Source organism: Cetorhinus maximus, chromosome 5 (assembly GCF_964194155.1).
Source record: "Cetorhinus maximus chromosome 5, sCetMax3.hap1.1, whole genome shotgun sequence".
Lineage (NCBI taxonomy): Eukaryota > Metazoa > Chordata > Chondrichthyes > Lamniformes > Cetorhinidae > Cetorhinus > Cetorhinus maximus.
This window is the reverse complement of record NC_135883.1, coordinates 29,133,193-29,152,899: the sequence shown is the minus strand read 5'-3', so window position 1 is coordinate 29,152,899 and position 19,707 is coordinate 29,133,193. Positions and strand designations below refer to the sequence as shown.

Sequence of the window (19,707 nt, the reverse complement as noted above, 5' to 3'; positions counted from 1 at the left end):
GTTTAACCAGAGCTGTAATGGAGGAGGGGGTTAGCTTTGTGGACTGCCAAGGGAGCACTTTAAATTAATGAAGTAGCAGGCAGATGATGATGCAAACCTAACTAGAAGTTCCTGATCCAATGTTTGATATTTTTTCTGTGGTTAGTTATAAGACTGTGGGAATATATCATAAATGTGTTGCTGTCTTTGACATTTTCCTTTTAAACAACAACTGAAAACGTAAGTATGCCAGTTTGAAATCCTGACCCAGAGTTTCTGACCCTGACATCGGCCAAAGCAGCTTAAGAGAGAGAAGAATTTTAAGTGCAGGGTACGTTGAGTGTCACATAAGTTTCCACAACGTTTAACATGGTTTTTAAAAATAAGATTGTGCTAGAAGCCAGTCCCAACCACACTTGCCCCCATGCATGAAACAGCGAAAATGCCAAGTTTCTGTCAATTGAGCCTATTTGCAACAGTTTTAGAAGGCTCGTCAGATTAAACTTTTTTTTAGATGCAAAAGCACTAATGGGCAGGTATTAAAAGTTTTTAAATATTAAAAGATATTTAATTTACATTACTAAAAGTGACTAGTAAATAATGAAACTGATAAATAGTTCAGTATAGTTTTTTGAAATCATTTTCAGTGATTTAAAATCTGGTTAGTCACAGCTGGTGCACTAGACACTAAATGCATATTTTTTCATGTTATGCTCGCTTCCGGCTGTATTAATAAAACTGCACCAGGTTACCAACCTTAAATACACCAGGGCCTGAATTTTTCAGTTGGCAGGTGGGGGAGGCCATTTTACACAGGCGGGCCAATTAAGGTCCGTCCAGTGTAAGACATGAGCCATAGCGCTCAGTGCTACCTGTGCGGGCAGAGGGAGGAGGGGGAGTCGGCCCCAGTGCTCTCAAAGAGCGCCTCAATCTCCCTGAGGCACGCAGCTGCCTCAGGGAGATTGAAGCACTTTTGAAATAAATAAATAAATGGTTTGAAAATTTAATTAAACATGTCCCCTCATGTGACTGTGTCTGTGACTGTTATATTTCAGAAATTTTTTTTATTTAAGTGGTAAAAGCTTTAGGAAACATCCTGCTCATGGGATGAGGTTTCCTAAAAAACGTGAAGGCTGGCCTTTTCGCCTGCCTGCCAACCTTAAGGTTGGACAGGCAGCATAAACAATTACATTAATTGATTCGTGAATGGCCTTAATAGGCCTAGCAGTTATCGGTGGGCGCGCAGCCGACTCCGGTGCGAGACAGCGAGATGACATCGGGACGCATGCCCAATGTCATCGCACATTATTTTATGCGCTGGTGTGTCGGGCCTGCCCCCACACACCAACTTAAAAATTCAGGCCCAAGTTATATTTTTTAATGCATGGAAGTAAAACAAAAACAGTTACGTTCTCTCGTCCTGGATCTTGGAAGATTTTACATTTGCGATTATGCAAGTGCATATGAGCAGAAACTTGAACCATGACTTCATCTTAGAAAACCAGCACAATTTCAAGTGCAGTCTGCACCCAGGTTTCTGAATGCGCTTTAAGTGGAAACTCTATCCCACAATCTCTGTATTTCTTTGTAAAATTTGCATTTTATTCCCTTTCAGAATTCTTTTAAAAAAAGCTTTTCTGTTTGTCTAGGAAACTATCCAAGTTCATATAAAAAGTACTGAAGGGCCAATTGATGTCTTTGTCTGCGATGTGAAAAACCTGGACGAACCTCTTAAGAAGGTTACAGACAGCAAAGCCAGTGAAAATAAAGAGATCTCTGCAGCTACAGGTGACACAGTAGCATTGCCACCTGATAAAGGTGAAGCTGCTTTATGTGTGACTTACTGGATGGAATGAACAGCATTTTACTTCATGGTGTTGCATGTTAAAAATTGATGCTAGGTTTTTGGTGGTGATAGAAAATTTATTTAGAAATGACTAAGTATATTTTATGAATTTTGACAAAGTTAAATATAGTAGATGAGATGAGAATGTAAGCAGAGAGTTTACTAGTTCACATGTAAGTAATAGAAATTAGCAAAATCTACCATTGTATTTCTATTTAGTATTGCCATTTAAAACAACGCAGTGCCAGTGTCACAATCTATGCCTATCATTTTTCTTCATGGAACAAAAGATTGATACTACTGGGAAATATTTTAACTCAATTGATTTTGATAACACTTTCTCCCATGCAGTTTACCTTAGTTGCAATTTGATCTGTGCTATAACAGCCAATTTCTTGAAGAAAAAATTGGAAATTTTAATTGTCTACAATGTACATACCTGTAAATCATTCAGCTTACCAATTGCCACGTGACTGTACCGCAGTTCAAGAATTTTGTATACTATACCTTCCTTTCCCTGTGCTGAGTCTCAGTAGAATACAGGAATTTTATTTTGTAGGCATACAGTTTCACACATGTTAATAGCGCTCTTGCTTAAGTGATCATGCGTGAATTGAGGCAGAATGGGTTGGGAGGCAATTTGATTATGTCATTACAGCCAAGCCTGAATCCCTCCTTACAAGCCTGAATCCCTCCTTACTCAGTATTTATATGTGCAGTTCCAGCAGGAGTCAGTGGTGATTAGGAGCAGGAAGCATGGCTGATGTTAGACCACTTTGGAAGGTGTGATTGGTTTCCACTTGAAAATTGTATGCTCCAGTTATTTTGAGTTTTTTATTCTAAGCTTCATTTTGTGTTTCATATTTTAGAGCAATGTTATTAAAACATTTAATCTTCAGAATATTTCCTTCCAAAATTCAAAATTGCTTTTTAAACTTGACATGGTGGCTGGCTGCCTATTTTGTCTGCCATTTTCAAGACCGAACTATTTAACACTAGTTCCTTTACTTACCTCCAGCTCATTACCTAAGATTAGATACTTAGCAGTTTTTAAATAAGGCCATTGTAGAATTTAATTGTATTATGTTCTGTTAATATTTATTGGGTTTTAATTATTTTTTAATGCCAGAGCAAAAACTTGCAGAATAATTGGTGTAGGGTGTTTGTTACAATTCAGTAGGTCTGAAGAAGCCTTCGTAGTCATACGCAGGTTAACTGTAAGTCTTTATTGACTCTTAGAACTATTTACAAATATACAGTAAAGGGCACAAGGTAGGAGCTGTCTCCATGTTTGCTGGTACACACGGTTCTGTCCAACACTCGACTGCCGCTGGGTGAGGGTCACGTGCTCTGTTACATCATGTGTGGGTGTTACAGTCCCACATGAACTCTATATGTGCCAGACCCTTACACTACAATTGATGCATGTAATTATGCTGCACTGTGACTATCATGTAACATGCTAAAGACCAGAACCTTCAGTATCCAGTTATGGCACACCTTGCTGACCACTGGTCAAAACCTGCTTGCGGAACCAAAAGAAAAGTGAAGGTGTCTTGTGAAGACATGCACCTGGTGCAGCTTGAAAAATTATGCGGAAACAACTGCAATCCAGTTTTATTGTACGTTACCAAGAATTAGTAATGTGAGTTTGCACACAAGTCAAAAAAGTATTAGTATTAAGGGTTGGCAGATCCGGTGAGGTATAGTTTTGGAAAAATGTGAATTGCCAAAATAACTTGCTTGCTCAAATTAGCCTTTGTAAATATTTTGATAGATGAAAAATTCATCATGAAAAATATCAACAAATTTACGGAATATTAGCTGTGAATGTGTATAGTAAGCATTTTTTCATTTGCTGTAAAATCTTCAGGGTAAACAATGTGATGATTAAAAACTGGTAGCTAGAAAACTACACTTTTTAAACCTCACCACTGCAGAAAGCATTAGTCAGTTTGTTACATTGGAATAAAATCTATTCCCCATTCTTTATGCAGGCTTAGGTTGCCTATTCAATTACTTTAAATCTGTGGCACTTTACCCTTTTACTTGACTGAGAATTTTCTTTACCCTGCACTGAGACACCAAAGTAGCTCTGATACAATTGAGAGTCTATTCAACCCTTAAATGCATTGTTTTGCCATTTTTAAATTTTGTTCTAAACTTTTGTTTTAGTTTCCTGTGTTAACTGCAATCAGGTTTTTTTTAAAAAGCTGAAAGGCATAAGAAAATCACCAGAAACTTTTCTTGTTCAATCCTTATATGAAAATTGACTCCAATAAATGGCTGCTCTTTTTTTTTGGAAAAATATTTACTCTATAGGAAGTCTTTGTTTGAAGTTATTAATTGGCCCCTGGAAAACACATCATGTTTTCCAGGAATATATAGGTGTGATGTCATAATATGGAAATTTAGGTGTTATGTCATAAACAGGGTAATGTTCCTGAAGGAAGGCTTTTGGAAGGTACGTTTCCATACCAACGTGCACAATAACATTTTCAAGTTAAGAAAATATAGGATAAATTTATTGACGTTTTGTAACTTGCGAAAGCTAAGAAAACATAAATTTGGGTATTCACCAAGCTGGGAAACCTTGTCTCATCTAGGGGAATGGACGACTGGTGGTGGAGGTGGGTTTTACTGGAGACGGGGGAGGATATTTTTGAGAGCTATTGGAAGGGGTTTTTTGAGGATTTATTGGAGGGCTATAAGGATTATTTGAAGCATCCTTTCGAAGGGTTTTTTGCAGTGGGGCTTTTAAAGAATTTTTCCAGCGACAGCTGCATTTTTGATTTTTTTTCTTTTCTCCGTAGCACTCTCTTAGTTGACTGCATTGCTAATGCTTCTGTTCACTCTTGAGCTACCCTCTGTCAGGGCTGTCTTCATCAAAGGTGGCCTCTTCAAGCTTTTTTAAGGCATCACCAAGTGATCTTGAGCTAAATGTCTTAGTTGGTTGTTCTTATTCATCATCCCCACCTCTATAGCCCTCTGTTATTTCCTTTCTTTGAGGTCACTCTGCAACATCCTAAGTGTTTAACTCATCCAATCCAATTTGCTTGGCCATTTCTACAACTGACTCTTGGATTTTCTCAGTACGTTCCACATAGCCTTTGACTCTGATACAATCTGGCCATGAGTTCCTCCACACATCATTTATATTCGATGAGGTAACCTCACTCTATGCCACACAGATGTTATGAATGTCCTTAACAAGGTTATAATTCTTCCAAAATTCCTTTAGGGTAGAAACCTCATTACCTTCAGTTTCCCTGATGGCCTGTCCAAAAGTTCTTCTATGGTAATAGGTCTTGAAGGTTGCAATCGCTCCATGATCCATAGGCTGAAAAATGGAGGTGGTGTTATGTGGTCGGAAGATCACCGTGACATTGTCACTAAGATCATCAAGAGCCTTAGGATGGCCAGGAGTATTGTCCAGGAGGAGCAATGCTTTGTTGGCAAGATTATTTGCTGAACAATAATCTTTCATGACTAAACAAAAGTAGGATGTGCACCGATTCTCAAATTGCTTGGGTTACCCATGTCTTCTTTGTTGCCCTCCACATAATATATATATTGTTCTTTGAATAACCCTTCATTGCCCTGGGTATTTGGAAATGGTGCACAAGCATCAGCATCATCTGCTGCATTTCCACCAAGCAGCAATGTCACACAATGCTTTGCTGCTTTAAAGCCTGGCATACTCTTTTCTTCTATTGAAATGTATGTCCTGGAAGGCATCCTTTTTCAGAATAAACCAGTCTCATCACCATTAAACACTCATTAAGAAGTGTATCCACCCTCCTTAATGATTTCACTTAATGTTTTGATGAAAGATTCAGCTGCTTTATCATCAGTACTGGCAACTTCCCCACTTACAACAGTGTAATGCAAATTAGCCCATTGTTTTTTATACCTTGCAAGCCACTCACAACTAGCATTAAATGGCCCTGTGTTTGAACTTTCACCACATCTTTCTCAAGGTCATCATACAAGCTCCTAGCCTTCTGCTGAATAAGCATTAAACTAAGAGGTATGTGTTGTTGAGTTTGATTTCAGTTCAATTGGTTAGCTGCCTTTCCATGTCCATTATAATTCCACTCTGAGAGGTGTCAGCTGTGGCTCAGTTCATAGCACCCTCGCCTTTGAATCAGAGGGTTGTGGGTTCATGTCCCACTCCCAGAAAACCAAGAACTGTGATTGTAATCAAGGAGTTGCAATCTGTGACTGTTGATAACTCGAAAGAGTATAATTCCACTCTGATCATTTCTACTTAATCTAACATCAGCCAAAGGAGTTGTTAGCTTACCAAACTGTCATATTTTATTGGTGTTTTTAATCATTGCTTTCACCATTGTTGCTGGTAAGTTAGAAGCTCTAGTGATAGCCACTGCATGTTCACCATTTGAGCACTTTATAATTTTTAATTTCACTTGAAGTGTAACTTGTTTTCTCTGTCTTTTCTCAGCAGAAAGCACTTCATAATCACTGGCTCTTTATTGGCTCGATATGAATGAATTTTATGGGTAAAATTAAACAAATAATACCACAACAATTCAAGATGGTGAAGGGAGGGAACTGCATGGGAGTTAGATGGGAACGTCCAGGCATACGGCGTCATTACCGCGAATCAGCGACAACAGGGTATTAATTGGAGATAAGTGCAGGGTATTAATTGGAGATAAGTGTTAATGTGAGGACATCCTGTATTACCCCAACATTGCCAAAACCACCATCTTGGAATATGGTTTTTAAATAGAAGGGTTATTCAGTTGATGGTTTAATGCAGCACTTATTAAACTATCATGATTTTATGTTTATTTTACTCAAACACTAAGGGTAGCTGTTCAAATAATATATTTAATTTAGAAAAAGCCTAATGGCAATTACAATGTCAATGCAGCATATTGGGACACCAGCATACTGTTGCTTTGAGTACTAAAATGCCCTCCTCCTTTCCTGCCCCCTTTCCACTTTCATGTCAACCATTTATGAATTCACCTGCAACTCTGAAGTGAGGTGCCAACTGGAGAACAGTTAAATCCCCTGAGAGGGAGTGAAAATAGACAAGTTACCACTATGCAACCAGTGTACTTTTTCATGTTTGAGTCAGGCCAACAGTAATGAAGTCTAACTTCAGGTTGACAATCTGCCCCTCAACCATAGTTGGTATGCGACCAAGGTCAACCAATAAAGAATGGTGTTATGATGTGGCAGGTGATATGTGCCAGGTGGACCAAATCTACTATGCTATCACAACAGTTTTGCAATTTGTGTTTATTATGAGAAGATTTGTGCACTGAATTCGGAAGTAATGAGTCCACTAACACCTTTACTGATTTTAAAATTAAATTAAAACATTTGTTAACTAAAGGAAAAAAAAACAATAAGCAGACACAAGATTAGTTACATAGTTATTTAGTCTTAACAGTTCCCAAAATTCTTAATTAAACAGGCTCCCCAACTACAAACCCCCTTTAAGGCAACAGTCCAAAATAGATCTGAAATTATAAAATCAATCCAGCAAGGTTACCACACGCATCCACTTGACAGTGGAATTCCAAAAGATTTTAACACAACTCTATTTACTGGAACAGCACTTCTTCCTGCAGAGTGGCTAGAGCTTCTTCGGAGTCTGTCACACTGTGTACCTTTCAAAATTTTACATGGCCACCACACATTGCCTTCCCTTTTTATATGTTTTCTCTCTTTAATGTGTAAAATCCCATTGTTCTATATGTCTTTGGAAATTTACTTTTCCCATAATATATAAACCTTTCATGTTGCCAATATGGTCAGTACCTTTGGGAAAAATAAACATTATGCTTGGCCTTGCTTATCTTGTTAGTTGTAAACATCCTACCATCCCTTTGAAAATCAAACAACCCCTTCACTTATCGAAAAATGCAAATTTCATTCACACATTATCTGTGGAACCCTCAAGCTCACTTGTCCACCTCTATTTCAAAAGTCTGCTTTGCATCTAACTCTTGATAATTTCAATCTTGCAGTCCATCTGAGTTTAATTCAATTAAATCAGTCACACAGACTGAACCATCCATACACACCCCCATAAGCCTACAATAATATGATGGAAAATTCTATAGTTATGTGACAATGGGAAATGAGGGATATTACCTTGATTTTAAAAATATTTTTGAATTCGCTAAAATCAAAGTGTAATATATATATATATATATATGACTAGATCTCCACATTGATAATCTCACACATTATGTCAGGCCTCACTTTGTAGCCTGAGTAGCCTTCCAGGTAAGGCTGAAAGCTCTGTTGTTTCTGTAATTAGTAGAGTTAGGACCAGAGGAAACCAATGCATGATTGCTTTTGTGGATGCTATTGAAGAAGTCAGCGCTCAGATTTGGCCTTAAATATTCAATTCCTCAAACAGGTACAACTCGAAGCAGACTAAGAAATACCTTTTTCCTTCCCACTTCCCTCTGCCCTTCAACCAAAAGCAGTCTGTGGGTGGGAGGTAAATCAGGTTTCCAAAGTGTAGCAATCATCCCTGTTGTTAAACCTTTTCCCATGAAACCTCAGTCAACATTGGTGTCATTCAGCTTAACCAGGCTGTACCATTCATCTTCCTTTCTGATCTTATTCTGTATAAATTGCTGACTTTTTTTTACCCCATAACTTTGAAGGCAAAATCATTGTATGTAACGCAACCAGGGGGCCAGATCAAGTTAGCTCAAATTCAAGGATTTGATACCTCCTACCTCATTTGATATGAGAATGGTAGAATCCTTGTCCTTGCCTCAGGTTTTTGCCCAGAGAGATATCCGAATCTTTCATTCTATCCACATTTTAAATACTTTCTCCTCTTCACTTGTGAAGATATTAGGTTCCGCTATTGCTAATCATTTGCTAATGCCACTGATCGTTGATGAGAGCTGTGGCTAGCTCCCTTGTGGTTCAAACTGCAAAAAGGGCAAAATTGCATGGTTTTACCTCAAAAGTTCCTCTGTTGTAACACTACCTTTTTTTTACAAACTGGGATGCTTCTTTTGCAGATGTTAAATTGTGTTGTGTTTATAATAAGCAGAATTGCTGCTCAGATTGCAAAATAGCCAAGTTACAGTCCTGTGCATAAAACCTCAAGCTATACTTGTCAGATATTTTATACCTTGTTCATCAAATGAATTGTAATCATGCCAACTTAATTTATCTGGATGAAGTTACTCAATTTTGAATTTAACTTGATTGACTTATGACCCAGCCTGCTGTTAGGTGATGCAATTATAATTTAATGCTTTTTGAAGTCTGCTTTTTTGTACTGATATATCAATATAAGTAATATGTAATGTGTTTTTTATCATTTCTGAAATGTGTAATAAAATCATGTACTTGCTATCTGCTGTTTTTGTGTGCAGAAACTTTATTTAGGATTTGATTGACAGTAACAGCTGTGTTGCATTTGCATCAGGATAGTTGCCTGCAATAAAATGACATATATTCATTCTTTCATTCATGCTGTGCCCGAAGGCAAATCCTTGGCTGTTGTCTGCTGAAGCTTCATCCTGGGTTGTTTCCTTGGCAGTATTTATCAGTGGTGGTTTGCCATTGTCTTCCACTCTTGGAAAGGGCAAGGAGGCAGGTCTCAAGTTTACCTTAGCTCGAACAGAAATTGAACCTGCACTGTTGTTTATTTTGGACCGCAAGCTAGCCTTCTAGCCAACTGAACTAACTGATGATCCCCCAAAGTGACATACTTTAAAAAAATCGAGACACCTGGATGTTGATTTTTCAAGGAGGGGACAGGATTGATGGACATAAAGCCCGGGAAGAGGTAATAGCAGATACATTCAAGTTTGAAAGTCATTTCACAAGAGATGTTGGGAGACTCTGGGTGTAAAAGAGTAGGTTTCTGAAATCTAGTGAATCATAAACTAGTCATATCCAGTTATACTTCTAATACTCCTTTTACATGCAGTATGTCATTTTGTAATTTTTAATTGAATTTTCAAAATGCTATCCCCTTTATAGACACGTATTGTTTAAATGTTGAAGCTCATACAATCAGTTAATAAATACAGGAATGGAAATAAAATTAGAAAATGATTTTTCTTTGTTGAAAATTGTAATATAGCCCCAAGGTTATTGTATTTTTATCCAGGTGCTAAACATGGATACTGGTTCCTGCTATTTATAAACCATCATTATGTCTTTATATAATTACTATATCAACTTTAATTAGGAATTATTAAAGTTTCCCGCTTGGAGTTTCATGTATTGAGTGTCTGTTGGCATCACTGTCTCAAATAAGTTGTAGTATAGCCAGGTGCAGAATAAAGCTCCTGCTATTTTGTTCAACTTCAGAAGAGCACCCTCTGCTGCGAAAAAGAATGAGTTCACAAACCAGCCATTCTGTTGCTTTCTTTGAGTGAGATTGCTCCTGTGTTTAACTGTATTGTGTTGTGGACTTCCACCTATAGGGAACTGGGTTACTTGAGGAACTACCCCAAATTTCTGATCAGAGTAGAGCTCAACCTGTGTCCAAGAGTGAAAGGGCTGGCTTAGGCAAGTGTACCACAGACATCCACTTAATCTGTTTTTCATGGGACACTAGTAGCAAAGCTTAAATTAATGATTTTACAGTATTTAATATCAAATGGTATAAGTTATCTGCACAACTTAAGATTGAAAAAAGAACTTAGGTGGGGGCAATGATTGTTTCTGTCATGCAGCAATGTAAATGTTAACGCTGTATCTGTTGGAGAAAAGGAACTAAAGGTAACTACTTAGTGTCAGGTTCATGTACTAATACACATGTACTCAGCATTTTTTTGTGATAGTATTTCTATCAAGAACTTGACGTTTTGCTTGCCTTTCATCTTCACATCCTTCCTAAAAGTGTAGACATTGGAGTGGCTGCAGAAAAGGTTTACAAGAAAGGTTCCAGGGATGAGGGACTTAAATTAAATGCATAGATTGGAGACGCACAGGCTGTTTTTACAGAAGGGAAGGTTAAGAGGAGATTGGTGCTCAAAATCGTCAGGGGTCTGGACTGTTTAAATAGGGAGAAATTATTCCCATTGGCAGAAAGGTGACAAACCAAAGGACACTGATTGCTTTTTCATTCACCTTAAATCAAAGGTGACAGGAGGAAAAACTTTAATGCAGCATGTGGTTAGGACCTGGAATGTGTACTGCCTGAGTTGGTGGAGGCAGATTCAGTCGTGGCTTTCAAAAGGCAATTGGATAATTATCAGGAGAGAGAACATTGCAGGGCTACAGGGAAAGGGGGAGGAGTAGGACTAGCTGAGTTGCTCTTGCAGAGAACCAGCGTAGATGCAAAGGACCGAATGACTTTATTCTGTACTGTAACCATTCTATGATTAAAAATTTTTAAATGAATGTAACCATTAATCTATACACAATTAACAGACAACATGTTTAAATTTAGGATTAATATTCAAAAGGGAACAGAACTGAGAATTTCCAGAGCTACAACAATCAAAGAGAACAAAACAGTTGAGTAAGAGCAATGAGCAGAAGTAGAAACTGAATTACCAGGACTCCAGTAGCTACAATTCAACGATACTTGAATTTCCCACAGAAATCATTGAAGAAAATAAGTAGATACTGTAATAGAGAGATGGTAGGGCAGGTATTCTGGAAGAATGAAAACAACTGACTCCACATAAATCTTTCTTGTAACAGTGATGCCCACTTTTTGTCATCAGACATGCTACAGCATGAGACAGCTATAGCTTTCTGCTGTGGTGTGTGACTTTATTTTGACTAGATAATGATTTTCATGGCTAGGGGTACTCATTTATTGGTCATTTTTACTCAACTGTGTTGATGTTGAGTTTATTAAATCTAGCACTTTATCTGTCAGTTATATCTGAGAACCAGAGGAGATTGTTTTGTAATTATTTAACGTCTGCCTAATTAGTACCAGCTCATTAATAGTTTCTCACTTTGACATAGTGTAGATGTCCTTCATATTTCATGGGAAATTATTTTCTGAGCAATCCAATTTGCATATGAAATTTATAATGAATTAGAATACTCAACTCAATGGGCAGAATTTTGCTGTCGGCGAGCAGGGGGCGGGGCCCGCTCGCCAACACGTAAAATGACGCGGGATGAAGCCTGGGGGAACCCCCGACGTCATCCCGCCCCATTTAAATTTTCAGGAAGGACAGGTGGAGTGTGCTTATACAAATTGTTGGATAATGAGTTCAAATTCAACAAGCCAGAGAATAATGTGGATTAGTAAGTAAGACTTAGTATAGGTCATGATATGGGCAGTTGCGTTTTAGAAAACTCATGGAGGATAGGAAGCCAAAGTGACGACGCTGGGGTAATTGTCTAGAGACAACACGCATGGATAAGACTTTCTGTGATGGAGAGGTAGGACAGATGGAGTCAATGTTGCACAGCTGGTCATAGGGTCTTGGTGATAGAAAGGACGTGGGGTTTATAGCTCAGCTCTAGGCAATCCAAAAGGGGTCAATTCCGGCGACTCCCAAGTTGCCATGGTAGTATGTCAGAAGTGATCTCACTAGAGGCAGCCAATCAAGAAGCCGCCTCAGGGAGCCATATCCAATTAGTGACAGAGCTAGATTCCAGGGTAGGGAGGTCCATTCATCGGTGGCCTTTGACATGGCTGCCAGCCACCTTCTCAGTGTGAGTGATGCTGAGGAGACAGCAAGAGCAGCAGCAGCACAATGGAGGCTCCTTCAGTAGGAGGGGAGCAGTTACATTGCAGAAGGTACAGTACAGTGGAGACATTGGCCCCCTTGAAATGGCTGCAATGGCTTGCCTGCTACTTGAGGATTCTTGGGCTCAGAAATATTGCTGGCAAATGATTAAAAGACCTGAAATATTTTGCAGCTTAACTTCCACTGTGATGCCACCTCCTGCCACAGCAGGGAGCCTGTACAATGGCAGGGAGCTTGCCTCCTTCCACGGCTGTTAATTAAGGCCTTAACACTTTTAATTGCCTGCTTGCCTCTGCCGAGTGGGTTGTCAATCCCACCCTCAGTTCACCATGCCCCCAAAGCTATCTCCACAGGGCTGGGAAAATTCCAGCCAACGTGACACAATTACCTGTGCTGCTTATTTTTGCAGCAACCCCACCAATTGCAGCACACTCTGTACGAACAGCAACATGGTTCTCCCACTTAAGCAGAATTTTCTGCCTGTCAGGCAGGCCAGTTGGGAGCGGGCGCGGAGCTGATCACCACCCGTGATCAGCTGCACGCCGCCATTTTATGTGGGCGGGCCAATTAAGGTCTGCCCAGCATGATACGCGCCTAGTAGTGCTTAGTGCTGCCTGTGCAGGCGGGGGGAGGAGGGAGAGTCGGTGCCTGCGCTCTTCCGCGCACGCTCGCAAAAAGAGCGCAGAAATCTCCCTGAGGCATAGAGCTGCTTGAGGGAGATTAAGTTCATTTTGAAAGTTTGAAATAAAGAAAGAATAAAATTATTTAGACATGTCCCCTCATGTGACATGTTTATGAATTGTGAAAAATTTTTTATTTATTTAATAAAACCTTCAGGAAACCTCATCCCACCCGTGGATGTTTCCTGAAAAACGCGAAGGCCACTTGGGCTCTTCGCCTGCCCCCCAACCTTAAGGTTGGACGGGCAGCTTTGAGAATTACTTTAATCAGTTTATTAATGGCTTTAACAGGCCTTTGACAGTTCGGGCATGCAGCTGCCTATGGCGCGCGGCCGCCAAACAAAAGGTCTGAATGACACGCGGTGATGTCGGGACGCACGTCTGACATCACCGTGCATCATTTTACGCATTGGCGTGCGGGGCCCGCCCCTGCATACGGACGTGAAAATTCTGGCCCACGATATTACCCGGTATTTTGAATGTTTCCTCACTGGTCATTTTGGTAATGGCTGACCAAAAAAAAAAGAAAATCTTAAACAATTTCCCCCCACCCAAACATAGTGAACATAAACCAACTATTGTACTGCACTACTGACATCAATTGTCTCAACAAGTTGAATTGGAATACTACTCGCATTCACAAGACCTTCCTGTCAATTGGTATTTTATATCTCCTGAAAGTTCCTCGAATCTAATAAAACAGTAGAAGAAGGTTGAATGGCTTTCAGTTCCTATGCTGCATCTTCACTGACCATCACTTTGCACATTCCACACCAGATGAAAAAATCAGCTCCTCTCCTATGGTATGGCCTTCTCAGTTTTAGCAATCCAAAATCCTTGTTGTCAGAAGGGATGTTTTCGGGCCTTTTCCAGAACCTGTGTAATATTTGTAATTTGAGTTTTCTGACAGCTGTACTTTTTTTTTTTCCTGATTCAAGTAAGCCCTTTGATGTATCTTATATTTGGATGCTTTGTTATAAGGTGTGGTTTAGTAGGTGTGGTTTGCAGGTTTCATTGGATAAAATTTCTAAGCACACAACACATTGCAACCATCTGTTATCGAATTCTATATAACTCTGATACTTTCTCTTCCTCCATTGTTTCTTGCTCATGTCTTATCTCTGTCCATTGCATCATTGAATTGCTTGCAATAGCAATATGAAGTTATTTCAACTATTTCACACTAAAGTAATTTACACCACCATCAATCAACATTTTAAGGATATTTTAAGATTATACAAAAGCACAGTTGTCAGAATTATAAAAATGCAAAGTGTGTTCTAAAAGTTATGTATATATATATCTCTCTGTTTTTGTTTGATCCACACGGCAACTGTCAGCTTCTGAAGGGCAGTTGTGCAGAGTTTTCAGGAACTGTCAACAAGAAAAAGTGTTTACAGTAATATGCCATAACAGGGCCAGCCTGAGGGAAAATGGTGCCCTGGGCAAACTTGTATTTTGGTGCCTTTTCTTTGAGCTTAAGTATTCAATACTTATTTAAAAAAAACTCCCTCCTCTTAAAAAAGACTGAACTAACCCAGCAACATCACCAACATTAGTAACTGTGTATTTACCTGGTGATCTTCATGTTGCTCCCAGCATTCTTCCATGCACATTCCCTCTTAGGTGAGACTGCCCACTCTGCACTAAACATCTCGGGGCTGCACTCCACTCCTGCCTCCTAGATTGCACCTGTTCCCCCTCCGGCTGCCATGGACCCACTAGGCTATCCCTGCAGACCCTAGATTGAAAACCACTTATCTAGGTCCTATGCGGTGGAATTTCTCTCTAAACCTCTGTGCCTCTCCATCTTTTAGTCACCCTTCCTAATCGTTCCTGCTTTGGCTCTGTCATGAAACTATCATTTTTCATAATATTATTGTGGTATTTTGTAAAGTAGGTTTACGAGTGACTGTGTATGGTTCTGCCTGTGTGATGTAATTGAATTGGACTCAGACTGCAAGGTTGAAATTATCAAAGGAAGTTAGGTGTAAAAGGCATTTGAAATGCTAATGGGTAAACCTGGATGAGGGCAGTATGTAGGGTGTGAAGGAAATTTGCATTTTTCGATAAGTGAAGGGGTTGTTTAGGCTTCAAAGGGATGATAGGATGTTTACAACTAACAAGATAAGCAAGGCCAAGCAGCATGTTTATTTTTCCCAAAGGTACTGACCATATTGATAACATGAAAGATTTTTATGTTATGGGAAATGTAAATTCCAAAGACATATAAAACAATGGAATTTACAGATTAAAGAGAGATAAACACATATAAAGAAAGATGGAAGGCTAAGTTGGGGAGCCATGTAAGATCTAAAAGGACCGTGTAAAACAGCCTTGGGGGAAAAAGACTCCAGCCACTTTTGCAGAAGTCTGCTGTGTCCAGTAACCAAAGCTGGAGAAACGCCTTTGGAATTCCACTGTCGAGTGGGTGCTGTGGTAACCTTGCTGGATTGCCTACCTAAATTTAAAATCTATTTTGGACTGTTGCTTTAAATAGGGAATATAGTTGGGAGTCAGGTTAATTAGGAATTTTGGGATTTGTTATAGCATTAAGTAACTGTAATCGTATGTATGTGCTTGAAATCTTTTCTTTTGTTAATAAATGTTTTAATTTAATTTTTAAAATCTCTAAAGGTGTTAGTGGGCTCATTACTTCTGAATTCAGTGCACAAATCTTCTCGTAATAAATACAAATTGCAAAACCGTTCTGATAGCGTGGCCAAGTTTCCCTTCTGGATTTGGTCCACCTGGCACACATCACCTGCCACATCATAACAGTTCTGTGCCCATTCTTTCCAGTTGCACCTCTGTGAGGCACCTTGGGATGTTTTTCCACATTAACGGTGCTCTATAAACACATATTTTTGAAATGTATACCTCTTAAAGAATTCGGAAGTCTGCAGCAGGTGAACAGAAGGAGAGACATCATGGTCCCACAGGGGACCAGGAGACCCTCAAGGACAATCCTCAGAAGGGAATGGGAGCAGGTGGCCAGGAAGGTCAGCTCCCAGAGTCTGGACCTAAGTTCTGGCAACAGTGCCACTAGAGGCCTTCTGCTGTCACGCATGTGGTCAATGTTAGTGAATGCATCATCGAGCACCGCATCTGACACTCTGGATCCATCCTGTGTTCAGTTAGGAAGAATTTACATTGCAGCAATCATTTTATGCAGCTTCCCTTTAAGATAGAACCTGCCTTTAAGAAAGAACAGGCTGGCTGTACTATGTGGTCAGTAAATACTGGTATTAGGCCCTCCTGCTGTGCGCTGAAGCTTGTGACAGCATTCAAAAACAGAAAGCAACATCGGAGGTGCAATGGCTTGCGCCATAATCGTTCAGATGAAGTTGGGTACACAATGTTTGCATGATGCCAACCTCGATCTGAATGAGAGCGGGCAAGTTATGAATCACAAAAAAGCACCCAAAATGGGACTGACTAGTAGCCCTAGGTTTCTTACAGCTGTTCAAAACACAGCCGGAGAAACACCATGACAGAGAAGGGCACCTCGGTTACAGTGGACAATGAGGGTAGCTATTAATTGTTATGAATTACTGCAGCCTCCTGGAGCTTGCACAATTGACTTGAGAGGTCAGAGAGCAATTTCACAAATCATTCCTAAATTGGCCTTGGTTTTTCTTTCCTCTGTTCCTGCTTCTCCCAGGAGATTGCGTGGCAAGTGGCTGCGGGTTGGTGGAGCCCATGGTCTGCAGCATATCTGGATGAGATAGACTTGATAAACTAGTATATCATTTGCAGCTAATCAGTAAAATGTACTTCAAACAAGTTAAGATTTTCTTTTCAACTCTTACAATAATAAAACATTAACATTGTATGAAAAATTACAAATATATTTGAAGCTTGAGGATTTGCATATTCAAAGAACCCGCCACCATGTTTTCAGTTTCTTCAAAGTGAGAAAGTTGCTCACGGCCCAAATCCAATGCATGAATTGCTTTTTTTCAAAATCACAGCTCCAACCTATCTCTGTTAATAATCAGCCAAGCTTTGGTTTACATGACTGAAACCCTTGACAACCTCACATTACTGACACCCTTGACAATCTTCATGCCTTGTGGAGCATGGTTACTGATTAAATAGATTTTATCATTTATTTATAACTCATCTTTAAGCCTAAGGATCTTTCTTACCTGCACAGATTGCTACTTCTGACTCACTTATTTTCATATTTCACTTCATTTCAGCTCCACATAGAACTATTCTGTCTGTTATTCAGCCTGAGTCTAGTGTTATTGTAACCCTGTATTTGCTTTATGGAGCTATTTTCCAGACATTTGCCCTAAACTGCTCTTCCTCTTTTTCTTATTATCTCCCTTTCACATATCCTCTCCCTCCCCTTTCATTTCTAGATTCTCAGGTAATAAACCAACAATGAACTATAGAATACAATGAAAAATTCTGTAGTATTAGCAAGTATAACCGTACAATATAATATCATGAATCAGGTATGTATAGCAGTAGCCAACATAATATGACATTGCAAGTAAGTACCTGAACAAAGAACTGCGTAATATAATAGGTTGTGGTAGTGGGAATTAGAGGAACTACTTGTGTAATCTAAAATCTGTCTCTCTCTAGTTTTATTTAACTTACTGCTGTTATGCAGGGTGACAATATTGTCTTATTTTTCTGTTGTTCTGCCTCTTAATAAGCTGCTGTTTGATCGTGGCAACCTTGAGATGTTGAGATGTGGCCTTATCTGATGAGTCGCTTAACTGGACTTCCTCAGGGAATGAAAACATCATCCTTGGTTTAATGAATGTTTTGTATTCTATTGTGAGGTCCAAATTTCCAACGGTCATTCTAGAAATTCTGTTCGTCAGCTGTTAGGACAAAGGGAAATTGTGACTGAGCGAGATCTACATATAACTTCACCAGCCATCCCAAAAACATATTGAACTGTTAAAGAGGACCTGTTTTTTTAAATACAAGAAAAGATACTGACCAAAGATAGCTACCACCAGTCATCTGATGTCTGGTATTGTAAATTGACCACTTTTCTGGTAAACTCCTATATGGATTGTACTGCAGAGCTGCCCTGACATGTTGCATGAAATTTCACACCTGGTGGGTGTCAAGGTCCACTTCAAAAGAAGGGACCCTTGAAAGGAAGGCATTAAAAATGCAAAGTGTTGGACTTCAATCAACTGTAATTCTGTCGAGACATTGGGGACTGTTAGCTAGCCAGGATACACCTAACAGACACTCAAGCTCCTCCATGTAGGATGAAATAATCCCATCTCCTGTTGGTTTCTACTATCTTGAAATGTGTCAAAAGTTTCTGAGATGAAAGATCAAAAATGATCTACAACAATGACTGCAAAACATGTTAATCAAATTCCTTTCTTGGAATATACAGACAGGAGGTCTTTAAGAACTGTTTTTGCCAAGCCAAAAAAGGAGAGATGGAAGTCATCTGGAAAAAGTGATGAAGGGAACAGTAAGGATTTTCTCTCTCTCCCTCTCTCTCTCTCAAGAAGAAAAGAGATATTTTACAGGAGATTATTACATTAACCTTCACAGAGATATTGTATTTCCATCAGAAAGGAGCTCAGGAGAAACCCATCAATTTCTGGGAGATGGACCACGGAATTAAAAGGAAGCAAATTGTCTCCAGCAAAGTGCAGTTACCTGGACTTCAGTTCAACTCTAGGTTTTTAAAGGGAACCAGCTAACTTCAAACAGCTGCAACGTTTAATGATCTATACCTCAAGGACAAGCAAAGGACTTAATTGTATATTCTTTTAACTTTTATTTGGACTCTAACTTTTCTTACCTCTGTGTGTGTGTCGTTGCATCTTTTATTATTCTTTTCTCGGGTTTAGCAACTAATAAACTTGCTCTTTCTTTGACTCAAGAAAACCTGATTTTATTGGCTCCTTATTAAAAAGTAAATATGCTTGGATTGAAAAAGGCATTTACGGGGGAAAGAAATTTTAAAAAACTTTGTTGCAACTAACCAGGGAGGCTGAATAAAGGGGAGCTAGTTTGCCCTTCCTCACCCAGTCATAACAGCTTTATCAGTGAACTTGTGGGATGCTTCAGAAATACGACTGATGATTCTGATGGTGATGCAGTCTTATACAGAGTGATTATCTCCCCATTTAAAAGGCAGTTGGCAACAGAAGCTCTACATTCTGGAATTAGACAATGGGCTGAAAATGTTGTGTTAGCTCCTGGAAAGAAAAATATATAATGTTGCTGACCCCGCATCTCTCCCCCCACTACACAACCCCACCACGCCCCGCCCCCTTCCCAGCCCAATGCCATGTCTGCTATATGCATGACGGATGGTTCAATTAGTGAACTGGAGGCTCACATATAAAAAAATGTGAGCCTGGGGACCAGAATCTCCAAATGAATACAAATAGGTAAACAATGCTGTGTGATACTAGTGTTGAAAGTATTAACATGTTTGTGTGAAATTCCTTTGCCTTCTATTTTTACAAAGATGTTAACATTCTGATTTTTGAATAGGTTATTGATTTTGCTA

The 19,707-nt window shown here is 39.3% G+C and overlaps 1 protein-coding gene across 3 annotated transcripts in view; it reads left to right on the top strand.

Annotated features, from left to right (window-relative positions):
• e2f6 (E2F transcription factor 6) overlaps positions 1-19,000 on the top strand; it is a 32,978-nt gene extending 13,978 nt beyond the window's left edge. The window contains exons 5-6 of one of the 3 annotated variants that reach the window (XR_013576580.1): positions 1,629-2,473; positions 2,509-5,679. Coding sequence is in view for 2 of the 3 variants with exons in the window: in XM_078541646.1 (XP_078397772.1) it covers positions 1,629-1,797; positions 18,758-18,810 (222 nt within the window). In the remaining variant the exon portion in view is untranslated. Of the gene's footprint in view, positions 1-1,628; positions 2,474-2,508; positions 5,680-18,757 lie in introns of those variants that run through there. The other 2 variants (XM_078541646.1, XM_078541647.1) reach the window with 2 other exon arrangements.
• Positions 19,001-19,707: the final 707 nt, after the last annotated feature.